Below are 22,131 nucleotides of genomic sequence, written 5' to 3' on the forward strand. Positions count from 1 at the left end.
TCAAAACTGACCCAGAAATGATGCAGACAATAGGATTCATAGATGTAGTTATTACAACTATATTCCATATGCATGAGAAGGCAGAGAGAAACGTAAGCACATTAAGCAGGTACATGGGAGAGAAAAAAACACGCAAATAGATCTTCTAGACATGAAGACCACAATGTCTGGGATAAAACTGCACTGGATGGCTTAACAGCAGATTAGTCACTACAGGAGAAAAGGTAATGAATGTGAAAACACAACAGTAGAAACTCATCACGATGAAACACACAGAAGACTAAAATGAACAGAGCTTCAGTGAGCTTTGGGACAACTTCAAGTTGCCCAATATATGTGTACGTGGGGTCCCCAGAGGTGAAGAAAGGAGGGGATATAAAAGACATTTGAAGAAATAATGATTGAAAACATCAAATTTGATGGAAACCATGAGCAAGATACAAGAAGCCCAATGAACCTCAAGCAAAAAATCTCTTCTATTTCAATGTCTGGCTCACAGTCAGCATGCAATCAATGTCTGATAAATGAATGAGCAAATTGCTACCGGCACAGACTCTCCCCCCTGCTTTCTCTCTTCATCACCTCTCCTTTCTTCCCTCTCCCCTTTGCATCTCTCTGCTTCTTATCTGTCAGAGTTGTCCTGGATGCATATGGTAGCCTCTAGAAAAGCCACTGATCTTAAGTCTAGGAACTTGTTCCTGCTTCAGGCTTTGTGAGTGAAAGCCTCAAGCAGTCCAGCCTCCTTCAAATTTGAGTACATCAAGGAGTTCAGAGATTAAAGCTAAAATATCCTGAGTCCTGCTGGCACTACTTCCCCAGGGACTTCTAGTTTTTCAGTCCCTGTGGGGGTTGTAGGGTCAGGAGGAGGGCCCAGGATAGACCAGATGCTGTGTTCTTCCCCTAGCAGAGCAAGATCCAGCCTCATTCATGGCCCACCTCTGCAATTCCTTTGCCCTGTGAGGTTAGGCTTGCTGCTTCACTTCTCTGAGCTGCCAACTGTACAGTGGTGTTTGGATTTGATCATTTTTTATCCCCTTCCAGCTGTGACACCTTGTGATTGAAGCTACTACGCAGCAGGTTGCCACATGGCTCCATCCCCTCTCTGCCAGTCCCCCATGGCCATTTTTCTCTTTGTTGTGTCTCATCTTTACTAACAGTGTGTGGAAACTGGAGACGAGGGAGGCAGACATGCCTTAGACCCTTTATCTTCGCTGGGTCCCTGCCTTCAATGGCTCCCAGAGTTTTCAGGTCCAAGTTCAAACTCATTAACTCAGCACTCCAGGCCTTGATTCTAGAGCGTGGTCTCTGGAACCATCTGCATCAGAATCATACTTTCTCACTCCCCAGTGTGCTGACAGTAAAGATTCTGATTAAGAAGGTCAGGGGTGGGTCTTGGGAATTGGCATTTTTAATAAGCATACAAAGGGATTTAAAAATGTTTTGGTGGTGATGGGGAGGTTAAGTCATACTATACAGCTTTAAAAAAATCCTAACAGAAAAAAAAAACCATATGCTGAAACTGTCCCTTGCCATCATCCTGTCCTCCCTGTCATTGGTTGCAGGGATAGAGCATTGCAGGCACATACATACATGGGCTTGTGCTTGAGCACGGGGACAGGCCAGGGACTTCTGCAAGCCCAGTAAAGCCAGAATGGCTGCACCAGGGCCTCTGAGATGTCCTCCTCCCCAACCCCCGCCACCTCTATGACCTCTACCTGCACTTCCCACCCAAACACTTGCATTTTTTTAGACGTGATGAGCTTGCCCCAGCTCAGCCCCTGAGATGCTGCCACCCTCTGCACGCCTTTCCTCTGTACTTCTCTTTGCCCAGAAAGCCTTCCTTCCTGTTTTGCTGCCCAGCCAATGTCTATTTACCCTTCAAGATTCAGCTCAAGTGCCTCCTCTTCCAGGGAGCCTTCTGGCCCTACCCTGAGCACCACACTTTGGGTTCTCTGCACTTCCACACTCCCTCTTACCAAAATAACCATGCAGAGTGGGCTTTCCTCTTTCTGTTCCCCACTGGACTGTGAGCTCAGTGCAGGCCAGGGCAGGTCTCATTCTCTGTTGAACTGCCAAGTCCCAGTACAGTGTATGTAGTGCATAGATACTTAATAGATGGTGTTGTACAAATGCCCAGATAGCAGGCATTTTGTCTCATTCTTGCGTTTTGCAGTCCAGAAATCCAAACCACAGAGCTCTGCAGCCTCACCCAGGCTCTCTGCTTCTTGGTACCTCAGAAGGGCTGGTGGAGGTGGAGGAGACGGCTTTGTGCAGAAAGCTGGAAGGAGGCACTCCCCAGAGGTTTCCCCCAGTCACAGGCAGGAGGTGGTCCTCAACTCCTGAGCATGCATGGCTGAGGGGGCCGGAGGAGATTCCCACCTCCACCACTGGGATGGGGAGACCCAGCCCCAAGTTGTCCCCCCAACCCGGGTTGCCACGCGGTGGCCAGTGGGCTCTGGCAGAGCATTCCTGGCAGAAGCAATGCCGGGGCTGCCTCCTCCCTACCCGTGTAGAGGGAGCAGGTGGCCCTGCTGTAGGGAGGGGGTAGGGAGATCCAACAGAGGGAGGGGCCTGGGAGAGGAAACTGAACCAGCAAAGCAGAGTGGGGGTGGGGGGCAAGCGGCTGGCCGGCGGTTGTTTCAGGAGTAAATGTGCTAGGAACACTAATGAGCTGCGTTCATTCATGGCTAGCTGTCTCCCAAACTGGGGAGCCAGCCAGGTTCTGGGGTGGAGGAACTGGGGATAGGAGCCAAGTTGGGGAGCTGCTTGGCTGCTGGGGCAGGGCCTCCCATGACTAGGCTGGCATGGGGAGTCTTTGTCCTGGGTTGAGGGGGCCCCCTTCCTTTCCTCCCCTTTATAGGAAACGCCAGGCTTTGCCAGGTGGTGACAATTTGGGATTCACTGTCCAGGCTGGTCTAGAAGCTTCTAGGGCACTGACTGGCTCTTTGGGAGACACGGGCAGGGCCGACCTTGCAGCTCCCTCCATCCTGGCACCCTACCACTCTGAAGCCCCCAGGGCATGTGGCCCAGTTAATCAACACTCTCCCTCTACCCCACATGGGTCCTGGCTTCTGAGGAGGTCACGGGGCTGGGGAGGTACCACTGGAGCAGAAGGTTGGAGACTGGACATCATCAACAGGCTGGGTGTCGTCTGTGACAGGCCTACTAAGTGCCAGGTGCTGGGGTAAGTGCCAAAGTGAAGAAATGAGTAAGCTGTGGGGGAAGGGGCAGGCTCTGCCCCAGGAGGAGTGTCAGGGAAGGAGCCACATGTGTAAACAGCTCCAGCTAAGAGGGTGTAAACAAAGCAGCAGGCTCAGTGGAATGAGGATTTAACTCTGCCCGAGGCAGCTGGGAGGGCCTGTGAGAGGAGGGGGCTGAGCACCCTGCGGAGAAGCAGTAGCAATTGGTGAGGGAGAGAGTGAAGAGGCCCTTGTAAGCTAGAGCTCTGGCTTCATTTTTAGGAAGCTTCTCTAAGGTCATTCCCCCTGGGGACCCCCAAGAAGGCCCCTTCCCCTTAAGTTGTCATTTAATTGATACTGAAGAACCCACGGCCTTGGATGGAGGTCATGGAGAGGAGTGTGTAAAAACCCGGAAAAGAACTGTCAAAAGCCCATAACACCAGTCACATTAGTTGTGATGTACTGGCCACAGTCCTCTCTCTGCTATGACGGTGGAGGTACTGTAAAATTTTCATCAAGATGGGAAAGAAAAACAAAGAAAACCCCCAAGTCTTTGGAGACCTGGAGGATAAGGCTCTAATCTCATGGAGATGATCCACATCCCCCCACGCCCCCCCCATCCCCACTGTACCCATGCTGTGCCTACCCCCTGGCACCTCCTGGCCCAGCTACCTTTCTTTCTGGTTTCTCCCAAGGGGAAACCCAGGTAGCCAACTCCTGGGAAGGGTGGTGCTTCCAGAGCTGCTCAACTGTTTCTTCTTGCCAGCCTGCAGGTTGCCGGGAAGCAGGGGACTGTGGACAAAAGACGTCTGGGTCCTACAGAGCACAAGCAAACCACAGCTGTTCTTGACTTTCCGGGGGTCCTTCATCTTTTCTGGGCTTGAGGATAATTCTCTCCCTATCTGGATTTCCTGTTCACACCCATGCCCACGCCTGTGTCTCCACCTGCCTTAGAGTAAGAAAAGTCCCTGCCCAAAGGAGGGTGACAGGCTTGGGGGTCTGACCTGGGTGGCCCCTGGAGCTTCTCTCCCAAGCGGGCTCCCCAGCCCTCTTCCAGCCCTGAGTGCAGTCCTCTGATGGCAGGACTGAATATTCGTTTTCATCTGTCAGAAATGGAAGAATGAGGGTGCGAGTGTGGGAAGACACTTGCTGGACTTCAACCCCCACTGATACTCTGCCAAAACACTGCACCCCCACCTGGGAAGCCAGCGTAGAAATAACATCCTCCTCCGCGCCCCGCCCCGTGCAAATGTCCACATCAGGGCCGTTTTCATGGGGAGCAGTTAGCTGCTGTCTTCGCCTCGGACTAGTGGGTTGCTGCCATCTTGGTGGAGGAGGGGAGAGGACTGTACTGAGCCTAGGGCTGTGTACATTCCCCCCGCCCAAGGCTCTGTCCTCAAAGTCCCAGGCTAAGTAAGGCAGGTGGCTTGGAGAGCTGGGGTGCGGGGCTTCCTTTCACCAAGTATTCACAAAGCAAGTCTGGTGGGGCCTGCGACGCGTTTCTGACGTCGGGGAAAGCATGTCTGCGGCCCGGGGGAAGGGGTTCAGGCGGCAAAACAAGCTCTCCCTCCCCGCCCTGGCCCAGCTGCCGGGGCTGCTGGTTCTGAGTGCATGCTTCTAAGTGTGCATATACTCGCGGTGTGTGTGTCTCTGTGTGTGTGTGTGTGTGCGCGCGCGCGCGTGTGTGTGTAGTCGGCCAGGGCCAGGACTGGCAGGTTGAGCGGTGGCCATCCTCCCGTCCCCTCCCCTGTAGCCCCCTGCGCGCTCGCGGCGCCTCGGAGGTTCCACCTTTGAAACTGCACGCCGCTCGCAGCAGCCGCCGAGTGGTCGTTGGNAAGGGGGTGCTGGGGGAGGGCGGGGAGGAGTCTGGCCCTGGATGTGTGCTTTTCGATTGATGGATGACTGCCGGGTGGGAGCGAGAGTGAGGGTGTGAGTGTGTGATTGTGTGTGTGTGTGTGTGTGTGCGTGCGCGCAGGGTGCGCGCGCGCGCGGGGCCTGCCCATTTTCCTCCTCGCAGCAGTCAGTTGGGAGCTGGAGGGAGGGAGAGAGGGAGACAGACGCAGTCTGCGAGAAACCAGAGAGGAGCAGAGCGCCCTCCGCCCAAGGCGCCCTCCCTCGGTCCGCACATAGGCGCCGTCGCTTGGAGGAGCAAGGTGCCTCCCAGCCCTCAAGGGCGTCGCGCCCGAGCCCGCGGTCTCCTCGGGCCTGCACCTGGGACTGCACCTGGAGGCCGCCCCGGACGGGGATGGTAAGCTGCCGCCGCCGTCTGGCACACCAGCGGGACGCGGTGAGGGCACCATGGCGCTGACGCCCGGGAGGGGGCCCTCGGCGGGGCTCGTCCGACCCGAGCTCTGGCTGCTGCTGTGGGCGGCCGCGTGGCACCTGGGTGCCACCGCGTGCCCCGCCCTCTGCACCTGCACCGGCACCACGGTGGACTGCCACGGCACGGGGCTGCAGGCTATCCCAAAGAACATCCCACGGAACACGGAGCGCCTGTGAGTACGGCCCCCGTCCCCAGCGCGCAGGGAGCCCCAAGGTTACCCTCCCACCCAGACAAGCCCGGGGCTGGGGCGGGGGCGGGACCGTTGCGCCCGGGCTCTGTGGCCAATAGACGGGTCAGTGCCTGCCAGGGCCCTTCTCGAGCCGGGAGCCAGGAGCCACAGCACCCCTGTTTCCCTTTCCCGGGATTCAAAGGGCCCTGGTGGGGCTGTCAGCGCCCATCCTCACACCTGCACTCAGCTCGGGCAGGCCATTCCCACTGCGCCAGCACTTTATTCCTCCAGGGTGCCTGTGAATTGGTGCCAGCAAGCCTTCCTGGCACTCAGGGGGGAAGCTCCTCGCACTGCCAGGCACCACGTCTCCTTTTGGGCACATGGGGCTTGGGCTGTGTTCTGAGTTGCATGTGTGGACTGGGCTCTGGGCTAGCAGGCAGGTGATGGGCAGCAAGGTGGGATGGAGTTGAAGTTTCTAGTCTTCTCCAGTCTCCCTATTGTTCGCCCTAGAGCTTTAAGAATTCTTCTCTTGCAGGTGTCAGGCATTGGTCCCCCACCTCACATCCAGCCAGCCCTACGCCAGGCAGACAATGGGACCTGAGGGATTTGGGTTTGGGGCCTAGGGTATGTTACATTGACACCCAGAAAAGGGGTAGGTGTGACCCTGACTGGGGCCCCATGAATAATGTTGAGAGGTGGGGATCCTGGAGTGGAAACATTGAAGATGAAAAGTCATTTAAAAATAATTTCTCTTCCCCTGTTCTCTCTTACTTCTAAATTCTTGAGGAAACTCAGCCCTTTCTAGACAGGCTGAGCTTTGTACGGTGTGTGTGTGTGTGTGTGTGTGTGTGTGTGTGTGTGTGTGTGTGATGGTTAGCATGTGTGCGTGTCTATGGATCTATATAATTTGTTTTCCCAGATTCTCCTGCAGAATGTGTGTCTGTGTGAATTCCTAGTATCTGTGGTGTCACCTGAGTAGTGGGAGGTTGTGAGAGTCCCTGTACATGGGCCATGTGTGTAGGTTTTTGGTCACATGCAGAGCCTTTGTGCTGCCTGCAGAGGTGACTGTCTTGGGAGATTTTTGAACTGGACTTTGGAGAAGGCTGCTGGCTCGTTTGAAACCTGCCTGCTCCTTCTTCCCGCACTCCTAGGCAAATGCAGTGGCTCTCAGGAAAGGCGTAGATATCTCGATAACTTGAGCACATTTTCACGGCTCCCAGCCGGCCAAAGGCAGAAATCTGACCCTGGGGAGAGCTGTCTCCTGGATCAAACTCTGTACCAAGGTCAGCAATTAGTGAACACACGTTTGCCCCAGACTCTTCTTGGCTGAGTCTGAAAAATTCCCATGGAGGTTTCAGAGAATTTGCAATCTAGATGCAATCTAGATGGGAATTGGTGTGTGTGTGTGTGTGTGTGTGTGTGTGTGTGTACGTACATGTGTGTTGTGGGGCTGCAGAGAGATGCTGGCATGGGGAGAGGTTGGAACGAATCAAGTTTCCTTGGGGGCAGCCTGTGCATTATCCTATGTGGCTATGGAGAGGGACGGAGGGTCAGAAATCTGTCCAGAGGACCCCTGAGGTTGCAGGGTCGCCCTCCACACCTGTTTGCTCTGGACTTATCTCTGTTCCTTGGCCGCATCCACAGGGCATTTCTATTGCAGCTGTTATCCCGGTGACAGCCTAGGTCTGTGACACAGTAGCCCCTTGCCTCAGCGTTTGGGCCTCATCACATTCCTTGCTCTTTTTCTCCACCTTTAGTGGAGGACAGTGTCTGTTTTGGTGTTCAGGAACTCTTGAGGTCTTTTGCGATCAGAGTGGTACAGAAGTGAAATTTCCTAGTGTAAAAGAAAGAGTTGGGGCTTCAACTGCTGAGGTTGTTGTGTGACCTTGGGCAAGTTACTTAACTTCTCTGCGCCTTCGTTACTTTCCATCCAGAAAATGGGGCTACTGATGGTTTTTGTGAGGACCAAAGATAATATATGGAAAACAGCCTGGTTCATTATGATGTTTGCCAAGTGAGAGGTATTATTATGATAGGATCAGGAGAAAAGTCTCTTTATTTAATTCAGCAAATGTTTCACAGAGCCAGGAACTACCCTCGGTGCTGAGCCTCCAGCAGGGAGTGAGCAAGTCCCTGCCTTCGAGCGGTATACAGGTGAGAGGACCAGGCAGGGGACACGTAACTGCAAACTCTTAGGAGAGGGCCAGGCTGGCAGTGTGATGGGGCCGTGGTGGGTACCACTGGGGAGGGAAGCACTTTTCTGGAGGGAAGGGGCTTCTCAGAGGATGGGCCATTTTATTAGCATACTTTGGGACCCATCAGTGGCCACTCAGTGGCTGGGTCGGAGTATGCCAAGCAGAGATGGCAGGCAGCCCAAATAGAGGGAGCACATGGGCACAAGGCCCACAAGTGTGCGTGTGCCAGCCTGATGGGCAAGTGGACCAGCTTTGTCCCAGGGCTGCAGCATTTCATGTCCACTGGGATGTGGCAGGGCTTGAGGCTGGGAAGGAGAGGAAGAGTCAGGAAGTCCTCTCTCTTTCTCTCTCTCTCTCCCTCTCTGGATTTTTCCTTCGGGGACTTCAGGGATGGAATCCAGGGGTGACTTCTCAGGAGGAAGTGGGGGGAGGTCTGGTCTTTGCTGCGTGCAGAACTTCTCAGGTGGGGAAAGGCTGCAGAAAGCAGAGGGAGCCTGCCTGTGCAGTGGGCAGGCCCCCGAAGGGCCATTTGAGGAGGACTAGAACACCCCAAAAAGAGGGCTTGGTGAGAGCCCAGGCAGACTCAAAACAGCTGTAGCAAACGCCCTCTCTAATTGATAGGGGTGTCATGCGGTATGAGAGCCCGAGACAGCAGCTTCTGCGGCTGGGAGATTGGGAAAGATTGCAGCTGTGCTTTTGCCTTTTGTCTTCCGGGCAGTTTCTATGGCAGCCCGTGAGGCCCGGCGACTTTATGATCACATATCCCTAACTCTGGGTCCAGGCCTGTCCCCCCAAGTGGGAAGAGATTGGTTTGCTGTGGGGACTTCTGGGAAAGGGCCGGGCAGGCTTCAGAGCTGTTGAGGAAATCGGTTCAGCCAGAGGGGCTGTGGGGCTGGTGGGCTGGGTGAGGAGGGGATGCTGAATAATTCACTGCAATGGAACAATTAAAATACGGAGTGAGGGTTAGGCGTGTGGTGGAGGAGGCCTGGAAGCTTCATCTCTTCGTAGAACGCAGGCTCAGAGGGACCCGGCCATGGCCACTATTAATTGTCTTTTCTTCTACTCAACGACTTTGATTTTCAGTTGGATTTTTTTTTTTTTTTAATTAAAAAAGTCTTTTAGACTAGAGCATCCCAGAGAGTGTGATAAGTTACTTCTCCCATCCACCCCCGGCACTTGTATTCTAGACTTGCCACAGATTGCCCTCGTGGGTGCAGGGGATGGGAAGGCGCTGGGGAAGGCCTGCTGATCTCCGTTGGCACCTCTGGCCCCGCATGGTCTGCTGTTCATTAGGTTTTGGGGGCCTGTTCTCTTGCATCCTGGTCAGTGTGTCCACTGCCCTGGCTCCCTGCCTGCTGCAGAGGCCTGGACAGCCCTTGCCTCTTCCTGGTCTGGCCCCCTGAATCTGGAGGCCCCGTTCAACAGGGCTGGGTGGCCATACCCAAGGAAGACTTCCCAGGACAGCCCTCAGGAGGCCGTTTGGAATCCCAAAGAACGACTGGGTGGTGGTTGTGGAGAGGGGTCGGGGCTCGGACTGCAGCCATGTCTGCACTGTGGCCCTCTGAGAGGAGGCTGCCTCTGAGCGGAGCTTGCAGCTCCAGTAGCAGGCACTCTGGGCTCATCGCTGGACTCGGCGTGACCCCTGGCAGGCCCCTGGTGCTGTCACTCCATCTGCTCTGAGACCCAGTTTCCCCATCGGTAAAATGGGATGGCCACAGCTTTGCAAGTTGATGGTGAGGGTTAAGTGAGTGAATGCATGGAGGGGGCCTGGTGGCATGCTTGGCACGGGGCTGTGTGAAAATGCTTTGTGATTTAACTGGGTGATGTTCTTATTATTACCCGAAAAGCTCAAGCAAAGGTTTGAGGGTTCCGGTGGGGCAGGAGAGGGCTTGGGAGGGAAGCGTGTGAGTGTTGGCAGCGCTGCAAAGTGCTCTTCTGGAGTCTGGCTGCCCAGAGTGCTCCTTCCTAGGACCTGGACGGCTTGGTCTCCTGCGGTTCGGAGGAGGGGGCAGGGTGGTGGCCTGCAGGGATTCTCTGCAGGGTAGATGGTGGGCAGGCATGGCTCTGGAGCCAGACTGCCAGGATTTTAGCCCCATTCTGCCACTTGGGAGCTGGGGGGGCCTTGGGCAAGTTATTGGGCTTCATTCATTCATTCAACAGATAGCTGTCTATTGAATGTCTGCATCGTGCTGAGTGAATAGTGTCCAACAGAAACCCAAACCGCCTGTCTCTCCCTGAGTTTTAGTCCATTAAGGGAGGTAGAGATGAATGGCGCAGTATGAAAATAAACACGTCATTGCAAACTGGGGTAAGTGCTCCGGAGGAAGGTGTGACTTCTCAGCACCGCATTTCCTTGCCTGTAAAGTGGGGACGATGGCAGACCTGCTTGGCGAGGCTGGGTGTGAGGATTTGAATGCGGTAGTGCTGGGAGTGGCACTTTGCACAGGGCCTGGCACACAGCAAGTGCCCCATAAATGGTAGTATTCTTATTGTTATTAAGGTGACAGAATTGCAAAGACATGAAAGGAACCGGGCACCACTCAGTGCTGGGTCCCAGCACGTCCCCCGCTCCCTCATCCCTCACCGCGGAGCCACCGGAGCTCTGGATGCCCCTCAGAACACTGCTGCTGCCTCGGTGCCCCTCTTGGAGACAGGGGGTTGGCCTTCGGGGGTTCTGGCTGCCTGGGGCTGTGAACAGAGGACAGCGTGCTCTCTGGGGCCCGGCGGAAGGGTGGTGGGGACGGGAGGCTCCTGCATTATTGGGAGCAGACGGGAGCTTGGCCGAGTTGCCGCCTCCAGTTCTGTGCCGGCATTAGCAGCTCGGCAGGGCTCTTGCTTAATGGGATTTTCTCCCCAAATGCTGTAATTATCGCCACACAAATACTTATTACCCCGAGCAGATGACGGCCGGGCCTTGGGCAGTAGAGANACTGGCTTCTCTTTTTGCTGGAGTTTGAGACCCCCTCCTCTTCTTTCTGGAAGCCAGCCTGTGGCGGACAAACAGCTGTTGGGCACCTGCCGTGTGCATAGTGTTGAGAGAGGTCCAGAGTGTGGACCCACTCCCCAGGGAGCTTGTGGGCTGGTGGGTGAGAAAGGTCTGTCTGCCGAAGAACAGATGTGCAAAGATGTCTATAGGGACATAAAGCACAGTGGCCGTCGGCACCGGCTTTGGTGTGAGGATGGCCCAGTTTGAATCCCAGCTCCATCAACTACTACCTGAGAGATCCCAGCCGACTCACCAGTAACTCAGTCTCTTCATCTGTAAAGTGGAGCCAGTGATAGCACTTACCTCGCAGGGTTGTGTTTGAATGAGATGCTCTGTGTTGAGTGTTTAGAATGATGCTGGCACATAGAAAGCAGGCCGTCAATGTCCGAGATGAAGAGATGGGAGTTGGGGGTGGGCAGGACCTAGGTAAGGGCTGGCTGCAGCGAGGGCAGGGGAGTCTGGGGCATGAGGCAGTGAGTACCTTACATTTGGGAGGAGAGTAAGGAGCGGATCTGGCCATGGGGCACATTTGTGCTGGTGAGTTCTGAGATAGGAGGTTAAGGTAATGGATGGGCACCGGGCCATGGGGCCGGGAAATAGGGAGCCATCAGAGGGAGTGTATGTGTGTGTATTACATTTTTTTTCTAAACCTATTTTTTTTTTTTTTTTATATTTCGTGATTTTTTAATCCCCAGAGTTGTGCAAACATCACTACAATCCAATTTTAGAATATTTTCATCACCCAAAAAGACTCTTTTGTGCTCCATGTAATTTTTTATTTTGTTATAATTTCAATTTTGTAGGAGAGTTGCAACAAAAGTATAAGGAGCTGTAATATACCTGTCATCCACATTCAGTTGTTCCTAGTTCCCTGTTTGCTGTATCGTACACTATATACAGGCACAGTTTTGTTTTTTAGGAACTGTTTAAGATTAGGTTGGGGGGCCGCCTGGCTGGCTTGGTCGGTGGAGCATGTGACTCTTGGTCACAGGGTTGTGTGTTCAAACCCCATGTTGAGCATGAAGCCTACTTAAAAAAATTAAAAAAAAAAAAAGATTACACTGAAGACGTACATTTTTCTGTCTAAATGGTTCGGTGTGTATTTTCTGAGAATAAGGCTCTCAAGATCAGAAAACTGAACCTTGCTGCAGTGCTAGTGTCTCCTCCACAACTCCTGTCCGCACGTCATCTGTTGCCTCAGCAAAGTCCGTGGCTCTCAGAAGGTGTTGCCGGTTACACATGACATTCACTTGTTACAGCGCTTTAGTCTCCTTTAATTTGTACCAGTTACTCGGCCTTTCTTTGTTTTGTTTTGTTTTGTTTTTTTGATCTTTACATTTTATTTTTTGGAATTTATTTATTTATTTTATGTTTTCTATTTATTTTTGAGAGTCAGAGAGAGACAGTGTGAGCAGGGGACGGTCAGAGAGAGAGAGGGAGACACAGAATCCGAAGATGGGCTTCAGGCTCTGAGCTGTCAGCACAGAGCCTGACGTGGGGCTCAAACCCACAAACTGTGAGATCATGACCTGAGCCAAAGTCGGACGCTTAACCGACTGAGCCACCCAGGCGCCCCATTGACCTTTACATTTTTGGAGAATACAGGCAGTTATTCTGTAGAATGTCCCTCCGTCTGGCTTCATCTGCTCCAGCCTTATTATATTCAGGTTATTTACTTCTGCCAGTGGGTCATGGGGTGGGGGGGGGGTATGTTAGTTTGTCCCAGAATTAGTGGTTTTCATTTCGATCGCTTGGTAAATTAGTGTCTTCCAGGCTTCTCTGCTGAAACGTTACTAATTTCCCCTTTATTATTAGTCAGTAATTTGTGGGGAGGTACTTTGAGGCTATGTGGTAGTCTATGCTTCACCTCCACTGGCTTTAGCACCCCTCGCTGAGACACTTCTAACATCCTCATTTCTTCTCTATTGGTTGGCATTCTACTGTAAGAAAGAACTTTCCCTTCTCCTCCATCTATTTGTCTGTTTATAACAGGATGGATGCATGGATTGTTGTTTTATTCCTTGGGTTGTTACTATCATTATTTTGACGTTCAGAGCGTCCCACATTTGGCTCACGGGAGCCCCTTCAGGTTGCCCCTGGGTCCTTTTGCAAAGACCCTTTGAGCATTTATCCTCAGGGGTTTTGAGTGGAGGTGACAAGTGTAAAGTAGTATTTTACGACATCCTATTCTTGCCTGGCTCTGGTGTGGAGAACAAACGGAGGGGGAGACCAGCCTGCGGTGGGAGGCCACTTGGTTACAGCCACTGTCGTTTCTGGCTTCTTGGTGACAGTAGTTTCGCTGCCATTGCTGTAATTTTATTCTTTTAAAAAAAGTAACAACTTGTATCTTAAAATAATTTTAGACTTCCAGGAAAGTTGCAAAAATAGTACAAATACCCTACACCCAGCTTCCCCTAATGTTTTTTCCTTCTTTTAAAGATTTTATTATTTATTTTTATTTGAGAGAGAGAGAGGGAGAGGGAGAGAGAATCTCAAAAAGGCTCCATGCTCTGTGGAAAGACCCTGGGATCATGACCTAAGCCGAAATCAAGATTCAGGCACGCTACCGACTGAGCCACCCAGGTGCCTCAGATTTTATTTTTAAGTAATCTCTACACCCAATGTGTGGCTCAAACTCACAACCCCAAGATCAAGAGCCGCATGCTCTACTGAGTCAACCAGGCACCCCATCTTCCCCTAATGTTAACACCTTTCTTACCCATATTGCAATGATCTAAATTAAGAGATTAACATTGGTACAAGGCTAGGAAGTAAGCTGCATAATTTATTTGGATTTCACCAGCTTTTTCTCTAGTGTCCTTTTAATTAAAACAATTTGTTTTCATGTTTATTTATTTTGGGGTGGGGGAAGAGAGAGAGAAAGAGAGAGAGAGAAAACAAGTAGGGAAGGGGCAGAGAGAGAATCCCAAGCAGGCTCTGCGCTGTCAGGACAGAGCCTCATGTGGGGCTCGATCCCAAGAACCACGAGATGGTGACCTGAGCCGAAATCAGGAGACAGATGCTTAACCGCCTGATCCCCCATGTTCCCCAAGTGTCCTTCCTCTATTCCAAGATCCAGTCTGGATTCCACATGGCATTTAGTTGTCCTTTCCCCATAGTCTCCTTCCATCTATGACAATTCCTTAGTCTTTTCTTGCTTTTCAGGACATGGATACTTTTGAAAAGTACTGGTCAGTTCTTTTGCAGAAGACTCTTCAGTTTGGCTTTGTCTGATGTTTCTCCCTAATTGGATTGAGGTGATGGATTTTTGGCAGGAATGATGCAGGGAGTGCCTGCCCAGTGCATCCTATCAGCGGTAGGTGACATGATCAGTCTCATTGCTGGTGATGTTGGCCTTCTCACAGTGAAGATGGTGTCTGCCAGTTTTCTTCCCTGTGACATTACTGAATTCACATTTGCAGTTAATAAATATTTGGGGGAGATATGTCAAGATTGCCATAGGCTTTTTGTCCTCAAATTCTCACCTACTAATTTTAGCATCCATTAACGGATCTTGCCTGCAACCATTATTATCCAATTTTGATTTTCTATTTCCCTCATTCCTTCTACACTTATTAATTGGAATTCTTCTGGAAGGAAGAGCACTTTATTGCTTTTGAAGAAGCTGGTTTGTCTGATGGGCATCTTGGGTTTTGAGTTTCCTGAGGGCAGGGCTGTGTCTCTGTATCTTCATACTCCCATTGTCTGGTATGTGGTAGGCACTCAAAAAGGTGTGTTCAATGAGTTTGGTTTTTTAAAAGCATTTAGCAAGACTTGGGGTGCCTGGCTGGCTCAATCAGAAGAACATGGGGCTCTTGGTTGAGGGGTCGTGAGTTCGAGCCCCATCTTGGGTGTTACAGATTACTTAAATTAATAAAACTTTAAAAAAAGTTGAACAAAATAAAAACATTTGGCAAGACGTTTTATGGATCTGATCTTTGCTTTAGAAAATATGGTCATCATGGTGGGGTGAATAACGGTCCCCAAAGATGTCCCTGTGCCAATCCCATAACCCATGAATATGTCGCCTTACATGCCACAGGGGGGTTGCGGACACAGTGAAGGATCCTGGGGTGAGATGACCTGAAGTACCAGGGCACCCAGACGCCCTCACAGGAGGCAGGAGGGACAGCCTCTGGAGGAGGAGATCTAACAGTGGAAGCAGGTGGGAGGGGTGGGGGGAGGAGCCATGAGCCCAAAGCGGCCTCCTGAGCTGTAAGGTAACGGTGTTGTGTCGAGCCCCCAGGGGGGTGGTAATTTGCTACAGTAGCAGTGGGCAACAGCCAGCCACAGTCCTCATGGAGTTAAGCCACAGAGGCCGAGCCACAGGAGGAAGCAGGTCTAGACCGATGCAGAAAGTACAGAGAAAGCAAATGAGAAGGGTCGTGGGGCCCTAAGCTTCTGGGTGGGGGAATGACTTTATGAATGGGGTGAACTTTGGGGAGGGTGGCTGATCCCCAAGAAGAGAACCTGGCTTCTACTTCTTTTGTTTGAATTGCCAATAATCAGCTACATGAAAAAGGCGACCTTAAGAGAAGGGCTAGGGGACGGTGACTCTGGAGAGTATGTGGACTGGAGAGACACTTGGGACGGCCTCCTGGGGAAGAGTTGGAACAGAAGCTTCAGTAGGAATAAGGATTTCCTGGGTTGGGGGCTGTGGTTGTGCCTGGCTGCTTAGTTGGTAGAGTGTGCAACTCTCTATCTTGGGGTTGAGAGCTTGAGCCCCACATTGGATGTAGAGATTTCTTAAAAAAATAAAATCTTAAAAAAAAAAAAAAGAATTTCCTGGAAAGCTGGTATAAAATACAGATTCTCAGACCTATCCCAGAGATGCTGATTCAGCAGGTTTTGGGCAAAGGTGATTCAGGTGATTCAGGCGATTCAGGTGATTCAGATGCAGGAGGTTCCCAGAGAGAAAAACTGTGTGGTGCTGGGGTTTCCTGGTAAGGAAAGTACCTCCTTTGAAGACTCGTGAGGTTTGCCTTTAGCTTCCGCCCACATTAAGATGGCAGGAGGTGAAATGGGTGAAGGTGGTTTAGGGTACTGACTTCCAGTTATAAAATAAGTAAGTCCTGGGATGTCATGTACAGCCTGGTGACCGCAGTTATTAATACTGTATTCTAGGGGCACCTGGGAGGCTCTGTCGGTTGAGTGTCTGACTCTTGATTTCAGCTCAGGTCATGATCTCATTGAGCCTTACATCAGACTCTGCACTCACAGAACAGAGCCTACTTAGGATTCTCTCTCTCCCCTGCCTCTCTCCCCCAACTGACTCTCTCTCTCAAAATAAATAAATAAACTTTCAAAAAAAAAAGGGGGTGGACAGGAGTTAGGGAAGGCAACAGGGGAGGAGAAGGTGGAGAGCGAGAAGAGCTCCTGGCTAGCTGTGGATCTGAACCTGGCCCAGTAGTTCCTGCCCACGCCAGAGAAGGAGTTTGGAGATGGGGAGGGAGCTTCCCCTGGGAAGAGCAGGCAGGCTGTCTGAGGACAGCTTCTGGACCTGTGGCACGGGTCGCTGGCCAAGCTGGGCAGCCGGTTTCCTGGGAGAAGTGGGAGGTAAAGGCAGATGGTTGGGAGCGAGTCGGCGGAGAGGAAGTCTGCGGGAGGAGCGGGCTCCGGAGCCAGTAGTTGGCGGTGTAGGGGCAGATGGACCAGAGCATGGAGGGGTGGGGAGCACTTTGGAAATGAGGAGCCAGACACTTGGGGATGGGGAGACATGTCAGAGAAGGAGAGCAGGAGAGCAGGAGAGAAATAGTGGAGAATTGTGATGGCGTCAGCGGTCACCACGTAGAGCCCCCAGCCCGGGACAGGCTCAGAGCCGTGCTTTGCCCTTCTCTGCCCTTTTCCACTTGCAACCATCCCTGGAGGAAGGTATTATCGCCTCTCTGCTGAGGAGTAGGTTGGAGAGGCGTACCATGTGCCTGGGGGCACAGACAGCTGGTGAGAGGGGTGCCCAGGGTCCCTGAGCCCTGAGGCTCTGAGCTATATTTGTGTTTAGTCTTTAAAATCTGACTACCATACCACGTATCTTAATAAAGCCTGTCTTATTTCATTCATTCATTCATTCATTCATCAGATGTTCATTCAGCACCTATAAAACCCCTGTTAGGGCTTAGCACTGGAGCGTAAAGGAAGACTGGTCATGACAGAGTCCTGCCTGCACATGTTTACAGGGTGGACCCAAGTGCAGGCTGGCTTAGGGAGGGTGTCCAGCCTCAGGATGGGGGTTCAGTGAGCAGAGTCGGGGTGGGGGAGATGCGGGGAGGTGGTGGTGTGGGTGGAGTCAGTGTCTGGAGTTAGCCGGTGGATAGCCTCAGGGGCCTGAGTGGGCAGTGAGTGGAGAAAGCGCTGGCAGGCAGAGGAGGCCTGGTGGCAGGCAGTGGAGGCCTGGTGGCGGGCGGCGGGGCCCTGGTCGCAGGGCTGCGGGTTAGGGGTAGGCCCCAGACCTGGGAAGGGGATTGGGAAGAGGAAGTCCAGGCCTCGATAATGAAGAGACTGGGGTGCACTTTGCTCCTCAGAACAGAACACTCCATGGGATTGGGGTTAACAGTTGTGGTCTGACCACCTCACACCCATTAGGATGGCTGCTATCAAAAAACAGCACATACCAGGGGCGCCTGGGTGGCTTAGTCGGTTAAGTGTCCGACTTTCGCTTGGGTCATGATCTCGCGGTTCGTGGGTNATATGAGGTGCCTGAAGTAGTGAAGTTCATAGAGACAAAAGCAGGATGGTGGTTGCCAAGGTCAAGGGCGAGGGGGGATGGAGAGTTTTTGTTTAATGGGAACAGAGTTTCAGTTTTCCAAGATGAAAAATCTCTGGAGATCTGTTTTACAATAAGGTGAGTACACTTAATATTACTGAACTGTGCACTTAAAATGGTTAAAGTGGTCAATTTTGTTAGGTGTATTGTATTGCAATTAAAAAAAGAAAAAGAAAGAGCTGGGCTCTGGAATCAGACATGCTAGGGCTTACCTCCTCAACCTACTTACCAGCTAGCTGATCCTGAACAAGTTGCTTAAATGCTTTATGCCTCAGTCTCCTCATAATGTGAGTCAGAACTGATAATAAACCTTTGAGCCAGGTGCTCTCGTGAGGCTTACATGAGTTGGCTTGGTTGCAATATATAGGTATTGCTAGTATTCAAGCCAGGGAAGCAAGATGGATCCCCAGGAGCCTGGGGCAGAGTAGGACCAGTGGCAACTTGGCCCTGGTGTGGGGCCCCTGACTACTCATCCCTGGGGCTTCCCGACTCCTTGCCTGCTGGAGGGCCCCCGCACTTGGTACCCGGCCTGTGGGCTCTGCTGTGGCAGGAGGTGTTGGGGGAGCCTCCTGATCATGACCCACTGATGCCCAAGGATTGGGGGTGAGGCTCAGCTAGCTGACGGGAGTGTGCTGTGCTTTGGCGGAGTTATGCCAGCAGCAGCAGGGCTTGATGGGAGGGATTGCTTATCAGTCTATTTTCACTCTATTCAGTGAGCACCTACTGTGTGGAGGGTGCTGGACGTACAGCAGAGAGCAAACCAGATGTGGCTTCTACTTCTCCTAGCCTGGTGGAAGAGACTGGCCTTTAACGAAGGACCTCATACTGCACACAACTCCAAATTCCAGTGCTAGCTCTGGAGGAGGAGCTGAGTGAACACGTAAAGGAGGCTGGTCTATAGCAGATGTTTCAGTTGAAGCCCCAAAGTACGTTAGGTATCTGTTAGATGTATGTTGGTGAGAAGCTGAGGAGGAAAGGACTGTTCTGGGCAGTTCTGGGCTGAGAGAGCAGCACAGGCAAAAGCCCTGAGGCAGAAGTGCTGGTGCGTTGAAGGAAGTAGAGGAGCAGCACAACTGAGCAAAAATCAGTCTTTTAACCTGTGGGCTCTGGGAGGTTGTTGGTAACACAGCAGGGTCCTCAGTGTGTGAAGCTTTTCTTGGCTGATGTCCATTTGGGGAGGGCATTTTTTTTTTTAAGTTTTAAATTTTTTTAATTTTAAAAATTTGGTTATTTATTAAAAATTTTTTAACATTTATTCATTTTTTGAGAGACAGAGAGAGACAGAGTGTGAGTTAGGGAGGGGCAGAGAGAGAGGGAGACACAATCTGAAGCAGGCTCCAGGCTCTGAGCTGACAGCACAGAGCCTGATGCGGGGCTCAAAGTCACGGACCCTGAGATCATGACCTGAGTTGAAGTTGGACACTTAACCAACTGAGCCAACAAGCTGCCCAAAATTTATTTATTTTTAAATTGAAGTATAACTGACACAGCGTTAGATTAGTTTTAGGTTTACAACATAATGATTGGATAGGGAGAGCTTTTCTTTTCTTTTTTTAGAGAGAGAGAGAGAGAGAATTGAGAATCTCAAGCAGTCTCCATGCTCAGTGCAGAGCCAGACCAGGGCTCAGTCCCACAACCCTGGGATCACGAACTGAGCCAAAATCAAGAGTCAGACGCTCAACTGACTGAGCCACCCAGGCACCCCCGGAGAGCAATTCTTAATTAGTATAGTTTTTTTTTTCCCCCCTCTGGTGGGGGAAGCAGGGAGACTTTGGAAAACCCACTCAACCCATTGCTGTTTGAAATGTCCATTTTAATGCAAGTCTATTCATGCGTTCAAAGAATAACGCACTGCAGCATCTATAAGGTGCCATGTACTGTGTTACAAGAGTGAGAAAAAACAGACACAGTTTGTGTCCTCAGGGAGCTCGTGTGGTCAGGTAAGGGCAGAGATATCAGTCAAGGAAGCCCCCAAATCCATCTGGTTTGTGCTGCAGAGGAGGAGGTTGGGGTGTTCTGCAGGCCTGTGTTAGGAAGCTTGACTGGACGGAAGGAGAAGTTGGAATCAGGCAAAGAGGAGGGAGTATTCTAGGCAGAAGGGTGGCAGTTCAAAGGCCCTGCCACAGGAGGGAGCGAGTCAGAATGGGGAGTGTGGGGCAGGCCGCGTGGGTCTTGTACTTCTTGGTAGAGATTTTTGTCTCGATTCCAAGAGCAATGGGGATTCATTGAAGGGCTTAAGTGGGGAGTGACACGGTCAGATCTGCATCTTGAAAGGATCCGGCTGTGGCTAGGCGAACAGATTGGAGGGGGGCCAGGCGGAACGTGGGGCACCCTGTTAGGTGCCCCAGGACTTCGGGCGCAGCGGCATGGGTGTGCAGCTGCGCGGCCTGCAGGCTGGGGTGTCCAGCCTGTCATCTGTGGGCCCTGGCTGGGTAGGGAAGTTCTTCCTTCCCTCAGTTCTCCCTCTGACTCTGCAGGCGCTCAGTGCCGTGGATTTGGCCAGGGTAAGATTTCAAAGGACGGAGCCAAGGGATACATTTCCGCCCCGCCCAGTGGCCTGTCTCAGCTATGGTCAGAGCTGGGTGTTTATTTTTTGGAGATCCAGCAGGAAGGGGTTTGGAGGGTGGCCTGAGCCTCCCCATTGCCGTTGCAGGTTTGGGGCGCCGTGAGACTGTTCTGGTCCCTAGGGAGCCAGCTCTAGGAGTGGTGGAGCTTTAGGGTAAGACAGGCCCGTGAGGCATGGGGGACCCCCAGAACACCCCGGGAGGGACCCAGGCTGTTTGTCCCTGCAGCTCTAGGAAATCCCAGGGGTTCTTTCAGTTTGTCACCAAACACCCAGGTGCTGGGGATCAGAGTTTTGTTTCCTGAGAGGATTCAAGAAATCCTTGTGTGTTTTTGTTTTTACCTTGGTAACTTTGCTTCAGAGGATTTTCTTCAAAATCGTTTACCCCTGAGGTTTCTCCTTCAGGTGAGGACCACACAGGAGCTGATGGAAATCAGTCTTGCCCCCAGGGTGTATTTCCTCCTGGGGGAGAAGGGCGGATGCGCACTCATCACTTTTGGAAGAGAGAGAACTGTCTTAGGGCATCTCCCCCGGGCTCTAACGTCTTGGGGCCTGCAGGGCCTGGGTGGCTGCAGGCTCCTCCCTGCTCGGTGGGGCCCTGCCAGTCCTGCCCCAGCCTGAGCCGAGCCTGGGACGCCGCCCTCCTGGGGGAGCCATGGTCCTTGTTACTACACAACAACGATAGTAGTAATAGTAAAATAAGCGCGGCAGGTGATACTGATGCCGAGGGCACTTGTGTGTGCCAGGCACTGCTCTCGGCGTCTTAGAAATATTAAGTCATGTACACCTCACTACACCTCTAGGTGGTGGGTACTATCATTATCCTCATTGTACAAATGGGGAAACTGAGGCACAGGGAATTTAAGCTACATGTCCAGGGTTACACAGCTAGCGATGGTAGAACGGGAATTTGAAGCCGGACAGTTTGGCTCCAAAGGCCATGCTCTTAGCTGCTAAGAACACTCATGGCTCAACTGGCTGGGGACCCCCTGATACGGCTGCTTAGGCAGAGCACACGGTCTTATTACAGGGCCGCTGCGTTTCCTCTCCAAAGCCTCCAAGTTGTTTCTCATGAGCACTTCGGGTGAGGGGTGGGCTTGACAGCGTCTCTTGGCCAGAGGCGTCATGATACGTGCGGGGCGGTGCGGTGCGGAAGAGGATGGAATCACACCAGCCTGGGTTTGGTCCCCACCCCTAGTTAGCTGTGTGGCACCAGGCAATTGCTTCACCAGTCTGTGCCTCAGTTTCCTTATCAGCAAGGGAGAGAGGACACGTCTTGTGTCACCGTGATGGTGAGGGTGAGGGTGAGTGAGATGAAGGGTGCTAGGAGTTAGGTTCAGTGCATGCCCAGCAGGCAGGAGGGGTGGACCTGGGATGTGGCGGCAAGAACCTCAGGGTTCTTCCTGGAAAGCAGGCTGGGAAGCCCCCTGGAGGCGCCCCCCACCTGGCTGCAGAGATCTGAAGGTCACAGCAGCCTCTCCCAGCTTCCTTTCCCAGGGGGCTTGCTGGGGAGGGAGTCTCCATGGCAACACCGAGGACCACCTGTTGGAGGAGTCAGGCACTGGAGAAAAACGACCTCCTTCCCTCATTCCGGCAGCCTCTGCCGAGGGTTTGATGGGAAGCGGTTGGCCCACGTTGGAAACTTAATCCCCGCTGCCCTGAGCTACCCCGTGGAGGTCATTCTCTCAGCCTGAATGGCCTAAGTGGTGATAATGCCTCGTTAAGCAGCAGCCCTCAGGCCCGGGTGCCTGATGAGAGCCGCCTCTGCCTCCCAGGCTGCCTGTAGAGGGCTCTCCCCTGAGAGGAGGCACTTAGCTCCCGGGTCAGAGAGCTGGAGCCGGAGGCAGGGGGCCGGGTGGCTTGAGTGTCCATGCCAATCTTGTCCGGAAGCCACCGGCAGGGCCTCCTGAGAGGCTGTATTTGCCTCGTTGTCTGCACTGCCGTTTCCTCTGCCTG

The 22,131-nt window shown here is 52.4% G+C and overlaps 1 protein-coding gene across 1 annotated transcript in view; it reads left to right on the top strand.

The window, feature by feature from the left end:
• Positions 1-5,073: 5,073 nt before the first annotated feature.
• SLIT1 (slit guidance ligand 1) overlaps positions 5,074-22,131 on the top strand; it is a 175,169-nt gene continuing 158,111 nt past the window's right edge. The window contains exons 1-2 of the mRNA XM_077780329.1: positions 5,074-5,100; positions 5,310-5,674. Of these exons, the coding sequence (XP_077636455.1) occupies positions 5,074-5,100; positions 5,310-5,674 (392 nt within the window). The remainder of the gene's footprint in view (positions 5,101-5,309; positions 5,675-22,131) is intronic.

The sequence above is a fragment of the Crocuta crocuta genome, unplaced genomic scaffold (genome assembly GCF_008692635.1).
Source record: "Crocuta crocuta isolate KB4526 unplaced genomic scaffold, BGI_CrCroc_1.0 scaffold170, whole genome shotgun sequence".
Lineage (NCBI taxonomy): Eukaryota > Metazoa > Chordata > Mammalia > Carnivora > Hyaenidae > Crocuta > Crocuta crocuta.